The following is a 15,667-nucleotide window of genomic DNA, read 5'->3' as shown; positions in this document are numbered from 1 at the left end:
TGAAATTCACTTACTCAACAGCTGTTATTAGGTTCATTTTTTTCTGAAACCAAGAGAATGCATGTAAAAATCACTACCATTATATTTAATTCACTTAAATTTATAATGGTTTTTAAATGGGAAGGTTTTTCGATTCACATTAATTGAAGAGTCTTAAACATACTCTACAGTCTTGTTATCTTATGAAACCATTGCTTCTAAAGGAAGCTGTTACATCTTGTTCCTCTGTTACTTAATTAGACAGTATGGTTTAATTTTAGCAGCTTATGTTCTTCACATAATTACAAGTATTAGCAGGCATGTCATTTGCCTTTTTCTCATGGGGATAAGTGGCATTTTAAGAATATTCACTTAGGGGCTGGAGAAATGGCTCAGAGGTTAAGAGCACTGGCTGCTCTTCCAGAGGTCCTGAGTTCAATTCCCAGCAACCACATGGTGGCTCACAACCAACTGTAATGGGATCTGATGCCCTCTTCTGGTGTGTCTGAAGACAGTGACAGTGTACTTACATAAATAAAATAAATAAATCTTTTAAAAAAAATTCATTTCAGCTTTTGAAATTATGATCTCTAGACTTAATGAGGATCAGAAAATATAATTAATATATGAATATTAGTATTTATAGACAAATGATAAAGTATTGATGTTTTCATGACATGAAACAAGTTATAAATTTACGCTATGGTTAATAGACATTCTGCTTTGGCAATAGAATTACCATAATAGAATTTTATTGTTTTCTGGCTTCAAGTTGTTAGGAATCAACTTTTTGTGCATGTTTATGTTTCTTTTAAGGAAAAATAAGGTTCCCATAATTGATTCAACTTCATTTCTTGGTATCCCCCCTCCTAGATTTTTTTAAAACAGGATTAATATATAGAAGATTATCCTGCCTCTTCCTTTTTGCTCTTACCTATTTCTTATAAGCAATATCAAATCATCTGTTGCTTACCAGGCAAGTTCCAGGATGTTTTTGTGCACATATGCATCCACCAACCTGTTCTTTGCACCTCCTTAGTTCATTTTGTTTTCTAGATTTGAGGTTATCTTGCAAGTAATAACTTTTTTTTCTTTGCTTTTTCACTCTGTTCTTTGCTACTGTACTAATAGCCATTCACAGTTTCATGTTTGCTACTCAGGACATTTAGAAAGTTGGCATTATAATTAGTTTTCTTTCCTATGTAAAGTATTGTGCCACTTATTTATTTTTAGTCTGTCAATTTGTCTTAGTGTAAGTAGTTGACAACAGGAATTATTAGTTTCATTAAGATGACTCTATGAGGTCTTGAGGTGCAAGTCCTTAATTCACAGCAAGATTGAGTGAGACAGGAGGATCATTAGTCCAGGCCCTAAGCTGGTGCTGTGTTCCGAGACCCAGTCCCCCAACAAAAAAGATGAGTTCAAATGACTCAGGTTAGGTTATTCAATAAATGAACAAGATACAGCATAGTTATCAGGAAACCTCATGACTAGAGTACATTTAAAATTAGTTTTTTCTTATATAAATATTAAAACTGCTACAATTACATATTTGACAATTCATGGAAATATTAATCTTCAGTTAGTTTCAAGAAACAGAATTTAGCAAATTAACATCTTTTCACCTACCAACCACCTGAGATGATAGAGGAAAGGCATTAACAGCTGTAGAAAAGAATCAAGGTATAGGAACTCTGACTTTTTTCTCTCTGATGTTCATACATGAGACCTTGTTATGCTTGCTTTACACACAATCGAGAGGGGCAGCCGGAAGGCCTTTCTCTTACGCTCACTGATTGAGTAGTTACCAAAACTTAAAACTAAACTCTTGGGGCTGGAGAGATGGCTCAGCAGTTAAGAGCACTGACTGCTCTTCCAGAGGTCCTGAATTCAAATCCCAGCAACCACATGGTGGCTCACAGTCATCTGTGATGGGATCTGATGCCCTCTTCTGGCACGTCTGAAGACAGCTACAGTGTACTCATCTATAATAAATAAATAAATCTTAAAAAAAGTTACAACCAAAAAAAAAAAAACCCCAAAAAAAACTAAACTTTTTTTTTTTTTCGGAGCTGGGGACCGAACCCAGGGCCTTGCGCTTGCTAGGCAAGCACTCTACCACTGAGCTAAGTCCCCAACCCCTAAAAACTAAACTCTTAATATTTAGTGTAACTTATTTAAAAACTAAGAGTTTAGGTATGAGTTTTATTTATTAATAGGACTCTAAAACAGTTAATGTGCAACTATTAAATTTAGAATAATAGAGTTGCCTTAAAACTCAATGAAGGGAAATCCTCAATGAATAATAATAATACTAAGAAAACTATTTTTTTTTTTTTTTTTTTTCGAGCTAGACCGAACTCAGGGCCTTACATGCTAGGCAAGCGCCTACCACTGAGCTAAATCCCCAACCCGGTAAAAAACTATTTTTACTATTGTTTTAACTTCTAGTTCACTATGAGTTACTTAAATATTGCTGAAAACACACATATACACACAAGAAAAATAAAAATACTACCAGAAACCATGTGTGTTTTAATTTCTCTGTGCTTGTCACTATTTCACCCTGGAGAAAAATAAACTCAAATCAAAACTTCAGGGGAATTTGAACTTTCTTATTTGTTTTATTTTTACTATATTATTTTTATTCTGTTACTTTGCTAATCTTTAGTTGTAGTCCAATGGAAAAAGGTAATAAAATGTTGAACTGTTATGAAGGGATGGAGACAGGTGGTGTTCTTTGAATGCTTTGTGTGAATTATCTGAGACATTGTATTTGGAAACTATATGTATTATGTCAGACTAGAATACCTTTCTGTCCTAGAACAGTTACCCTGTGCATGCAGAACTATTATGACAGGGATGCATGACTAATTTCATCAATGAAATGGCACTGATATTTATAGCTTGCACTTTACTATTAATTTGCATGCAGTTCATTTGTTTGCTTATATGATGCTGGCTGAATACTTTTTATTAACTTTTTATTAATACTTTTTATAAAGATGCAGTGATCTATTTCTTAATATTAGATTTTTGGTGTTAGTCCATTTATGAAAGAATGCTCAAATTTGTCATATATAAAAATGAACTATTGTTTATCTATTAATGATATTAAATGCTTAGGAACTTAAGAACTTACTTTGAGTTGTGAGTACCAAACCGAGACTGCACCTTTAAAGTGTTTTGAGTATATGCTGTTATAATATCTTCATTACGATGATGTAAAGCTTTTAACAGTTTACTGCCAACAGCTTGCATTGCCAACTGCTGATGTTTTTCTTTTAACAATGTGCTGCATGTAGATAAGGATGACCTCTCCCCCACTGCTGAGGTTTGGGATGTAGACCAGGGGCTAATGAGTAAGCTGAAGGAGCAGTACAAGAAGGAGCGGAAGGGGAAGAGAGGGGCGAAGAGTAAGTGCAGCTGTGACTGCTACCATTTCCTATGCTGATGTTGGAAAGTCGGCTTTTTAATGCAAGTTTACTTTTTATGCCATAAAGGGAGCAACTAACTTTAAACTTTATCTGTTGTGTAATTTAAATAGAGGGTGTGTAATTGGTCAAATAGAAAATTACTTTAAATATGTAAGATAAAGGTGAAAAGATTTTCAAAACTTTGAAGATTTGTCAAATTAAAAGGAATATTGGCTTTGGAATTCAAAATAATAGAAATTTGTTCAGAAGGAAAGAAAATCCAAATTCTTCTATTTTCTACTTAAAGGTATTCCTTATTACCAGCATTTCTTAGTTGGAGAATCTTTAAGTAAGCGGGGTAGGTAATCCTTCCTCAGGTTTTTTGCTTTTGGTCATAATTCAAGGACAATTAGCAGCCATATTCTTTTTCTGAGTAATATTTACTTGACTACACCATTTGGCAGAGGCGATGGTACTATAAGAGGTGATAAGAAGGGCTATTTCGTCCATAATTGGTTCTCTTTGGGTGCCTGCATGTGTGTTCTTTGTAAAAGTATGAACCTCTCAGACAGGTAACTTTCTGTTTTGTGAGTTATTCTTGAGAACACCCAGGGAAAATCCTCTCACCTGCGACACTAATGGAGAGCCTTGAAATTTTGTCTGGAAAATTTTCATTTAGAATTGGCTATTGACTTGTAGGCCAACATTTTTATTTGTTTATTTTTTTTATTAAAGTGTATCAAGTTAAGAGCACTTGCTCCTCTTGAAGAGGACCTGGGTTGGATTCCGACATGTACATGGTTGCTAGCAAACAGCTACATAGTTCCAGTCCTAGAGGGACTTGTGCCCTCGTTGTTTAGATGGGTACTGCATCCACATGATACACAAATATACACACAGGCAAAACATCCACACACATAAAATAAACCTTCCCAGGCATAGATGTTTAATTCCAGCACTCACAAGGCAAAGTAGAGGCAGTCAGATCTATGCAAGTTCAAGGCCAGCCTGAACCTGGGGATCTCCATGCTAGCCATGGTTGCCATGAGACCCTATCTCAAATAGATAGATAAATAAATAGATAAATCTAAAGAGTAAAGTAACAAGTGTGTCAAGGTCTAAAATAGTGCAAAACAAAACTAAGACAGAGACATTCCTTCCTGGTCCTGTTTCTAGATACATTGGCTTATGAAATGGCAGGAATATCAGAAGTAGTGTTCTCTTCAATAACACAGTTTTTGAATCATTTAATTTATTGTGGAGTTAACTGGAGTTTTGAGAATTTCACCTGTTAGCTTCCTCTCTTTCCTTTCCTTTTCCTCATTTCCCTCTCTTCACTGGTGTTGGGGACTGAAACTAGAATTTTATGCTTGCTAGGCAAGTGCTTTACTACTGAGTTAATCCCCACCTTCTGACAATTTTATAATTTAGTGCTAGTTGTGTTGTTGCATGGGAATAAAAGGAAGTTTCAGAATGTGTTATGAACTACTTATATCTTAAAACATTACGTGCTAGGCTGGGGCTCTGTTTAGTTTTAACACCATTTAATATATGCATGTTGAGTATATAGGTACTATTGCATGGTTGATTGCAGTTTAGATAAAATCACATTTGAATTTTAGGATTTAAGTTTTATTTTTAAGAAATAAAATAACTGGGCAGTGCTTATGCCTTTAAATCCCAGGGGAGGCAGAGACTGATAGATCCCTGAGTTCAAGACCAGCCAGATCTAACAGTTACAGCTCTAACAGCCAGAATTACACAAAGAAACCCTGTTTCAAACAACAGTAACTCCCCACCCCAAAAAGAGTGAAGGAAAATGTCTTATTTTAAAGTAACTTCGGGTTATATTACACATACCGTGTACTGACCTAACCTAAATATTCTAATGTTGCGTCTGTATACACTATGAATAGACCTAGATCTTTCTGAGAGTTAGTAGAAATATATCTAGCCTCTGAAGGCTTTTTTGTTTTATTGCTTTGTTTGTGTTTCTTTGTTTTGAGACAGGGCTTATGTGTGTAGCCCTGGCAAGTTCAATGGCAGCCGGGGCTATATAGGAGGTTGAAGACTAGCCTAGCTAGCTGCTATATTAGTGAGACTTTGTGTTTTGTTTGTTTAAAGTTTATGAATACAAAGGCAAAAGTAAAATTTAACTGTTACTGCTGATCAGAAATTAACTGCATAGAATATTTGCATGTAATATTTTCCTAAAACTTTGAAATACTTATATATATATAAGCCTTTTGTATGTTATACGGTTTAATTTAATTTATTATTTTTTTATTCTCTCTCTCTCTCTCCCTCCCTCCCTCCATCCATCCGTCCATCTGTCCATCCAGACATGGAGTTGGGATTTTACAAAAGTTATTTTAACATAGATTTAATTTAAGTATGAGGATTAAGAGAAAGGGGAGGTGCTCAGAAATAAAGTAGGACATACCCAAGAGTGTGGTTGTAGATTTCTCTTAAGAGAGTCTACTTGTTTTGAGGCAGGACCTCAATCTAGCCCAAGCTACCATTGAACTTGTATTCCTTCTGCCTCTTTTTCTCAACCTAGTGCTAGGATGTGCTCTTCCACATCCATCCAAGTGAACCTTCTGGCTTTTGACCATGTTGAGTATAGAACCTTAAGTTTTACACATGCACATGCTTTACTCCTCAGCTACATCCTTAACCCTTTTTTAGTTTCTAAAACCTAAACTTTTGTACTCATATAATACTTCTGTGCATTTGACCTGGTCTCTGTTAGTTCAACTTTAAAGTTGTTTCTGATTTTTAAATATTTATATAAATATCAGGTACACATCTGTGTAGGAGGGGCAGGGACAGAGGAATTAGGTTTCTAAAAGAAATTATTAGAAATTGTTTACTTTCCACATTTTCTTCATGAAATTATAAATTAAAAATTGATGAATTCAGAGTTCAGTATGAAAACACTGACTGTAAATCTGTCATGTAGATGTAGTTTAAGGAAAAGTGGTAGTGTCCTAACTGAAGATGCTTCAAGACCACCAGTAGATACCCAGAACCTTGAATAGCACCAAATCCTGTATGTTGAAGTTATATCTTTTTTAAAAATATACACCTGTATTAGATACTTCTATTGGTCAACTTTTCATTGTGATGACAAAATACATCAAATAAACAATTGTAGAAAAGAGCTAGGATTAATGGTGTATACTTGAGAGTGGAGTGAGGGTGAGAAAAATATTTTTTTAATTTTTAAATATCAGTTTCAGCCAGGTGGTGGTGTATACCTTTAGTCTTCGCACTGGGGTAGGCACAAGCAGAAAGATCTCTGAATTCCATGACTGCCTGGTCTACAGATTAAGTTCCAGGATGGCCAGGACTACACAGAGAAACCCCATCTTGAGACAAAACAACAACAAAACCTCATTTTCATAGAATTTTCTATCTTTTGACATTCTCCATTTTTTACTACATGTGTTAGTTCAGTAAAGCTATGTAAATGCATGATGATTAACTAGCACACAGTTTATAGCATTGGGAGCATTATACACTTGATTGATTCACATAAAAAAAAAAACCTGGAACCCTTTATTTAGAATATGAGGAACTAAAATGCTTTTAAACATTTTTAGTTGTTATTTGTCTTTAACATGAAAAGAATGAAACTGTATTATTACTGTCTTTATTTTTAGCCAATTGTTACTTTTGTGCTGCATAAAATTTGTGTTGACTTGAGAACATAAAACTGGGCTGGGAATGTAGTTGAGGCAGTAGAATGCTTGCTCTAGCATCCATGCAGTTTTAATCCTGCCCCCAGTACCACATAAACACAGTGTGGGGTACGTATTTGTAATCTCAAGGAGAGGCAAGATGGTTGGAAGTTCAGCAGCATCTTCAGCTTATAGAAAATTTCAGGTCCACTTGTGCTGCATGAGACCCTGCCTCTAATTTGTTTTCTTCAAAAGATTTATAGCCTTTCTGGATTTCACAGATTCACATTTTGAGACTATATATATATTTACAATCTTCTTTTTTAACAGAGCAACTTGTTTTAATTTTTCTAGTTAATTTCATGTATATTAACATTAGAAATAAATTGAGGGTATTGCAAAGAGAGAGACCACCGCCATTCCAAGTGAAGTATCTGAACAAGCAAACTTTACTCTTGGTCAAGAGAATGATTTTCCAAAGAGCAAAATACACTGAGACAGAAAGTATACTTGGTTTTTATTCCAGTGCAATTGGTGACTGTGTCTTTTTCCCATTAGCTGGGGTCCAATTAAAGTCTTATTGATTGTCTAGTCTAAAAGAATCAATGCACAGGAAATGAAGAGGGGAAGGGGTCAGCCTCTTTAATTGAAAAATGTAGTAGGGCCTTTGTATAATAAAGAGTACTGAGTGGGAAGATTAGAATAGAATACTTGCATAAAAGTCTTGCAAGGTGGGCGCAATAAAATGATTTTAATTCTTGTCATAAGTTCAAGTTTTATCATATTTGATAAAAGGATTCATTTAATGTTCTCTAGAGTAACTTGCCTGCCCTCTCAATATATAGAGTGATTTTACCATTTCCTTCACCAATGTTATAGGATCACTGTACATTTTCTAATAGAATATCAATCAATACATTGGGAAAGGCGAATCTATCCCATAGTAAAGGGACGTTATTATACAAAGAATAATTTATTTTCTGTTTCTGGCTTCAGTTTTATACTTTTAAGCAGACCTGAAATCGGCACAGTGACAAATGCCTGTAACTCCAGCACTTGGCATACAGAAGTAGGATGATCAGAAATTTAAGGCCTACCTGAACTACTTGAGATCCTAGCTTAAAAATGTAAACAAACCATTGAGTTTTTTGTTTGTTTGTCTGTTCATTTGTTTTTTAATCTCAGGTTGGTATCCTCCCCATCCCTTCTTTTCATCGTCTCCATTGTCTAACTAGCTTTTCCTTGGCTCTTCCCATTCCCGGTCTAATGTTCCACAGTTTTCAAATGGACCAGTCAATCCTGGGCTCTGGGTCACTCTTCCCACCTTTTCCTTTTCAGTTATTTTCATCTCAGGTCAGTAAGATACTCTCAAGAGTCAGTGCACTTTTAAAGCCACAGACTAACTTCATAGTTCTGCTTATTTTTCTTCAATATTGTAGTGTCACATTTATTTAAAACAACAGTTGCCATGTTGTGAGAAACTTAATTTTTTCTTTTTAAAGATAGCCTGCAAGGACTCATTTCCTGAACTTTCAGGTGAGATTATGAAGTTGAGTCCCATCGATAGCATGAGACACAGTCACCACTTACTTCAGGGATAAAAGCCAGGTTAAAACATTGGCAGTTTAGGCTCTGCACACTTACTTATTCTCAGTTTTCTCTTGCTTTTTGGTATGCATTCTTTTTTGTTTCTTCAAGACCCTGAGATTATTTCTAACAATGTGAAAGGTTTATTTTAATTATAGTCATAGTCAGAAGATAAAACTGTTTGCCTCTTAACCATTATGGATTAGCAAAGACCACATTTAAGAAAGGAAAAATGTTAGCTTTAGATTTGGAGAAAGTACTATAAGTAGTGTGCAAAGGAAGATAAAGTTTGAGTGTGTAAGTAACAGTGGTCAGTTTACGGATGTTCCCATCATGCTACAGCCTATTTAGAGGAATGTACATTTATGTAAAATCTGAAAGTCACAGTTAAGAGTAGATGTGTTGTGTTTTATAATTCATAGTAGTTTTCTTCACTTAAAAGTTAGAAATCTCCTCCCCTCTTCTAAAGCAGAGGTGTTTTTTTTTTTATAGGTTAGGCTGGCCTTGAAACTCTTGATCTACCTATTTCTATCTCTAGATTGCTAGGATTAGAAGTGTTAGCCAACACACACACACACACACACACACACACACACACTATTTCTTTTAAATCCCTGCAATGTTTAAGAAGTATTTTTATTGTATTTTATTACTTGTATTTGAGATAGAGCCTCACTGTATAGTCCAGGCTTATCTCAAACTCCCAATCCTTTTGCCTCAGTCTCTCGAGTGCCAGAATTACAGGTGTCTGTCCTAAACCTAACTCAGCCAATGTTTTTATAGGAAATTACTGAGCCTCTAAGCCTTTGATATTTATGTTAACATTAGGCATAATAATCTCATACTAATAATACTTCAGCATTTAAAACTGTTAAATTATTTAGAATCTTTGGGTTTAGGATTCATACGAGGATGCAGTAAGCTTGCATTTGAAGAGGTGGACAGAGTCAGTTATGGCCAAGCATGTGCAAGCCCTTATGTTCAGTCCTCGGTACCTAAGTAAATGTACTGATTAATTTGCAGTTGAAAGGTGCTCTACTTGGCAGAGCAGACACTATGATCTCTTGTAATGAAATCTGCTTCCATTTTTTGGCAGCTTTTGAGAAACTAGTATAAGAGTAGAGAAGTTTCATCTTCTAAAATTGGCATTGTGCTACTTAGACAAATGTTTAGCTGTAAGCATGTAAAGATATTATTATGTAATTCTAGAGCCTAGATTTAAGCAATGACTTTAATAGTCATCCCTACTCCCTTCTGTATTTCCAAGTCTACTTTCTTAGGAATTTATTTTTCCATATTTTCTTAAACAAGATAAAGCTTTAGAAACTTTCTTAATGCTTGCTATTAGCTATCATAACAAAATTATTTATAAGTAGTTACTAAAGCCACACATAAGTATTTACTAAAGCACATGGACACATAATAAATTCTTATAGCAAAAAAAAATTAGTAAAAAATTTTCTGAGGAAATAGATTTGGTTAGAGAAATACATAGGATTGTATAGGCCAAATGTGTGTGTATGCATGCACACGCTTGCCTGCCTGAGAGCAAGCAGGAGGGTGGGAGAAAGAATGAGAGAGGGAGGAGGAGGAAGAAGAAGAAGAGGTGGAGGAGGAAGAAGAAGAGGAGGAGGAGGAGGAAGACAAAGAGAGAGTTGGAAAGGGCAGATTCAATCAAATAAAGCAGAATGCAGAATAATTTGTATTATATGGAGAGTTAAGGAGATTTGTGTCAAAGTAAAGGATGGAATAGAAAAGCACATGAAGCATGTGTAAGGTTAAGTAGATGATCTTAGGAGTCTTTATTCGAGAAGAACTAAGTACTTGGCAGTGCTGATCGAGGAAGCAGTAGAATAGATGATAATTTAATAGGTGGTATTCAAATTTGATAGACAGTAAATGAGCATGAAGATTATTAAAAAATTTAGTCTAGCATAGTCTAGTAAATTTAAAGGAAATTTAAGGGAAAATTATTTTATAAAAGATAACTTTTTCCCTCTTTATAAGTTGTAGAATTATTAATATTTGATTGCAGAGTTTTAACTGCAGTAGTCACAAGTCAGAAAGTTATAAAGAAGACTTGTGTGTGAGAAAGATTTTCTTTCTTTCACATTGAATTACCTGGTTGTTGGATATCCAGTCAGCATTGCTTTTTCTTTCGTTTTTTCATTTATTTAGAGAATTTATGATTGCATCACTGGCAAGGAAAAAATGCTCAAGTCACAGTTTCTCCATTATAATTCTTTTGGAAAATTTAGAGGATATCATATATTGCACACATTAAAAAATTGACTTTTTTACCATTTTTAGTTAGGGACTACTATAAAATAATGTGCAAATTTTCATTTATTTCCATTCTATACTGGCCTCCAGTTGCCTCTCATTCTATTTATCCATAGATATCTATTTATCCATAGATAAATGACATTTCCTGTGGGCTACCTGATATTCAAATACCTGCCGGTGATTTTAATCATGAAGCAGCCTTGTTTAGTGAGCTCATTAGTGTTCATACTGATGAATATGAGGACATGATGTTTGACCTTGAATCTATTTTCATTCCTTTTATGCTGATTTTAAATGCTTTTTTCCCCTAAATTTTCTTTGACATGGTTAAAACTAAGTTTCATCTTGTGTAACTCATATTTTAAAAGTATACTATGTAACTCAGTTATGTAATTCATAGTAAAAGAGTATACCATAACTGGTATATTGAGTTTTGTGTTTTCTATCTAAGTTATCTAGGCCTTAGTTGAAATTATTTTTTAAATTTATGGCCTATGACAGTGCTGACTTTTTCTGTCATTACACGAATTTCAAAGAACTCAAGGATAAATCTGTTTCTAATTTGGAAAAGTGAAAATTTGAGGTAAATAATTCTAAGAAACAACTTTTAACAAGTTGGGTTAAATTGTGAATGACATTCACAATTGGAGACATTCCCCAATATGGTGGGAAAATACTCATAAAAACAACAGGGAAAGTTAATTGTTTGTTGCACCCTCATAAAAGCCATTTTGTATGTATTTCTTTGACTTTTAAAAACAATGATTTACATTGAAAGGCCCATGTTTTGTTTTATGGACTAGTAAATCTCAGCTTTAAATACTAACTTTTTCCATTGATTTAATAGCATTTTCTATGGCTGAACTTACAGAATTTAAGTTGAGTGATAGAAGTTTTTCTGTCCCCCTCTATATGTTTCAAATACAGTGTTACTTATTACTGATCTATCCAGTATCCACAAAGCCACAAAATTGTGACTGTACAACATATTTAAATGTTTTCAGAATATTTTAGAAAATTGTGTATAAGATGATATTTAATAGCTTGGACTTCTTAAAAGCCTGTTTTGTTAGTAAGTTGCTTTAGTAAGGCTGCCAGCAAGTCAGGCGGTAGCTATTAAATGAACCTCTACTGCTGACGTTAATTTACAGGGGTCAACAGGACAAACCTCTGCGACATGATAACTGATCTGGGAGATGATGAGCTGCCCCACATCCCTTCAGGAATCATTAATCAGTCTAGGTCAGCCTCTACTAGAATGACTGATCATGAAGGTTCAAGAGCAGAGGAAGGTACAGCATTTAGCTATCGTGTTTGTTTGTATTGCTGAGTTCCTTAACTCCAAACCACCTCTTTATATTGCAAACGTGCTATTCTCTAGAATGCTAAAGATCATCCACGTGATCATTAGAGGTGTTGGGCAAGCTCTTGGTATAATTGCTTAGGGATGAAATGTGTCTTCGAGTTTTTTATATTTGTTTTTGTTTTCATTTTAGATGTAGTGGTTTCCATCATAGGTTAGTTCCGAGTACCTTCCTTAAATCTAACTTCACCCTACAATCTACTATTAAGAAAAGAACAATTTAATAAATAGACTTTAAAAAAATACAGGTGGGGAGAAAACTAATTCTTCATAGTGTGGCTCAAATGTAGCAGCTGTTAATAAGTACCACTTAATAAAAATGCTAGGAAGTGTAATGTATTTCTTATATATTAGTCCTAAAAGTAGATGTAACTGTTAGGATCATATTAGGATAAGAAACATCATTTTTCAACTTGGTAGCAAGTATTCATGATCTAGTAAAAGATTTCTAAAATTTATCTAAGCCAGAAGTACGTAGGGAGTAAAAATATTACCTAAGAATGTTTTGAAACTGATTTTACCTAAAGATACATGGATATAGTATAATTCTAGGTGATGATATACTTCTAAATAATCTCAGTTTTAGTCCAGATTACTTTAATATATGACACATGTATGATAACATATTAGTAATTTTATGTAGGTAGGTTTATTTTTACCTATGCTTGCAGGGTGATTTGTTCATTCTTTTCAAATTTTTACATACATTTTGCCCTAAGTTTTTCTGGGCATATTTTCTTACAGTGAAGCTTAACAATTTTGTATTTTTCATGATTTATGACTTCTTACCTTTTTTAATTCACAGAATTTTAAGGAAAGATTTTTTTTAAATAATGTAATAAAACTAATAGTAAAGAATGGAAATTAAAATAACTTTGATATCCCCCCCCCCCGTACTTTCCAGTAAAGTATGTTCTTTTTCTCTTTTCTAAAATACAGATACTAGCTCTACCATTTTTATTGTTTGGATTTGGGGTTTTCTTTTTCTGAGATATGTGTAATGTTTTTTACTAAAGTTTTTTTTTTATTTATATTTTAGACTGCTTTTTTTTTTTCTTTCAGTTTAAGGAAAAGTCAGATTAACGATATGAACCCTTTTTAACCTTTAATTCCAATTTAGGGAAAAGCCAGTAGGTTTATTCTGTATAAAAGCCATATTCTGTATAAAAGCCATGAAGGGCTCTCTCCGTGTGTTTGTCAAGTGTGTGAGTGTGTTTTTAAGAAGAAAATAAGTCGCTAACCTCTGTCATAGTGAGGGTAAAGGGGCCGGACTGACCTTCATTTTAAAAGAGTGATTCTCATAGCCTATTTTAGTGACTTTGTCAACAAAAAATTTGGTGCCTTTGGAAAAAAAATACATGTTACATTTCAGTTATAAAGAACAAATCCCTGTTCTCTAATATTACAACATTTTAAACTATTGAAAACAGAATTACATTCTGTATTGTCACCAGCAAGACTGGCATCAGTCATTGTCCTGCATGTTCTTTAGGTTTGATAAAATTGGAGAAAAGGGGCTGGGGATGTATCTCAGTGGCAGAGTGCTTGTCTAACAATGTTACACACACACACACACACACACACACACACACACACACACACACATGTCACTGCAAGAAAAAGGAGTTTGACAAGAGCTAGAGGTTTCCTTCTTGGTCATGCTGTCTGTCAAAAGGAGAACTAGTTACAGGACTCTTAAAAAGGACCTTTTTGAAAGATTCTATTTTGTAACCTCTAGGATTCTCATGAAAGACAATTCTGCTTAATAAAAATTTCTATAATTAAAATAAAACGTAGGTCCCAGTGCTTAGAACATAGAGACAGGAGGATCTCTGTGAGTTTGAAGCTATCCTGTTCTATATAGCAAGCTCCAGGTTGACCAGGACTGTATAGACTGACTCTGTCTAAAAATAAATAAAATAAAAGTACAATAAAATATTCATTTAATAATTTCATTTAAATTTGTTGATTATATCATTATGCTATATACTGTTATAGGTGATTATACATGAACTTAAAATGATTTGTAAAATAGACATTAATTCTTTCAGCAGTGATATTAGAGCAAAAAATTAAGAATTTAGTGTGATTGCTTCATGCTGCAATGATGGGTGATAGAGCAGAAATAATGATGTAAAATATCTATTTGCATAGAGACGTAAATAAATATTAAAAGTAGTATTGTTTACTAGATATAAACAAATATGTATATCTATATAGAAAGGGTGCAGAAATGTAGTTTACATTACTAATTTTAGAAATGAGTATAATATTTTTTTGTTAAATAACCTAGCTAACGTTGTTGAACCACTTTTCTTCTTGTGCCTGGAAGCTGGTCAGTGGTTGATTCCCACAAAAAGAATTTATTAAAAAATGAGTTGATTTGTGATGGTAAAGTTTTTTATTGCACTTTTAAGTTTGTGTTAGTGAATACTTGTATAGTTAGTGAAGGGAATTGTAGCATCTGTCTTAAATTATCTTAGAAACAAATTATGAACTTAAATAAGTTTTTGTACTGGTAAAAATTATAAAGTAAAATTTGATTACTGATTTTAATGTAATTCTTAAACTATTGATCTTACCGTTCTTAGCTGCTTCTTACATTATCAGTAACTATGTACTAATATTGATAGAGATGAGTGCTACGTGTTGTTCATATTCAAGTATAACCATTGAATGATGGCTTAACAACTGCAGGAACTGACAAATGGTTTAAATGTATGAGATATTTAGCATCTTACACACATACTGTATATTATATGAAGTGTTTTCAAATTAGGTTAGTTGCTGAATTATACCTTCATTTAATGAACCACTTGAGTCTGGAAACTATCAAATAAAATCTTAAAAATTCTAAATTAACAAATTTACCTTGGTAATAGTATATATGAGTTGAATGAATTATTTTCAGAATTATAAGTAAATTAGTATTAGTATATTTCATTACACCTGTTACCTGTAGTTATTAAATAGATGCCATTTTGTAGGCATTTTTCATAATTCATTAGCATGAGTTTTTTAAAAGTATTTTTTAAAGTTCCTGAATTTTAAATGTTTAGGTTGACTCATTTTGTAATTATTTCTTTCCTGCCACCTTAATGTTTCTATTATGATTTCAAAGCACATACTTAATTATATTGAGAATTGCTGCTTATACTTTGAATTGTCTTGTTACAGTTAGTTATTCAAATGATGGTAGTTGAATTCACACTGTGGTATCGGTATAGAAGGTATAACCATTCACGAGAGAACGAGATGAGGTGACTAAGCAAAGTAAAGCTTTCCTTTCATTCTCACCCAAACTTAATGTCAGTGGTTTTTTTTTGTTTTGTTTTGTTTTTTGTTTTTTTTGT

The 15,667-nt window shown here is 33.6% G+C and overlaps 1 protein-coding gene across 4 annotated transcripts in view; it reads left to right on the top strand.

Annotated features, from left to right (window-relative positions):
* Strn3 (striatin 3) overlaps window positions 1–15,667 on the top strand; it is an 85,662-nt gene that overhangs the window by 46,564 nt on the left and 23,431 nt on the right. Inside the window, exons 8-9 of one of the 4 annotated variants that reach the window (XM_032907713.1) lie at window positions 3,285–3,395; window positions 12,103–12,243. The exons of 1 other annotated variant lie outside the window; for it this stretch is intronic. In XM_032907713.1, the coding sequence (XP_032763604.1) occupies window positions 3,285–3,395; window positions 12,103–12,243 (252 nt within the window). The remainder of the gene's footprint in view (window positions 1–3,284; window positions 3,396–12,102; window positions 12,244–15,667) is intronic. 2 more of the 4 variants (XM_032907714.1, XM_032907715.1) reach the window with 2 other exon arrangements.

Source organism: Rattus rattus, chromosome 7 (genome assembly GCF_011064425.1).
Source record: "Rattus rattus isolate New Zealand chromosome 7, Rrattus_CSIRO_v1, whole genome shotgun sequence".
NCBI lineage: Eukaryota > Metazoa > Chordata > Mammalia > Rodentia > Muridae > Rattus > Rattus rattus.
The sequence above is the reverse complement of the archived record's forward strand: the minus strand, read 5'-3'. Positions and strand labels throughout refer to the sequence as shown.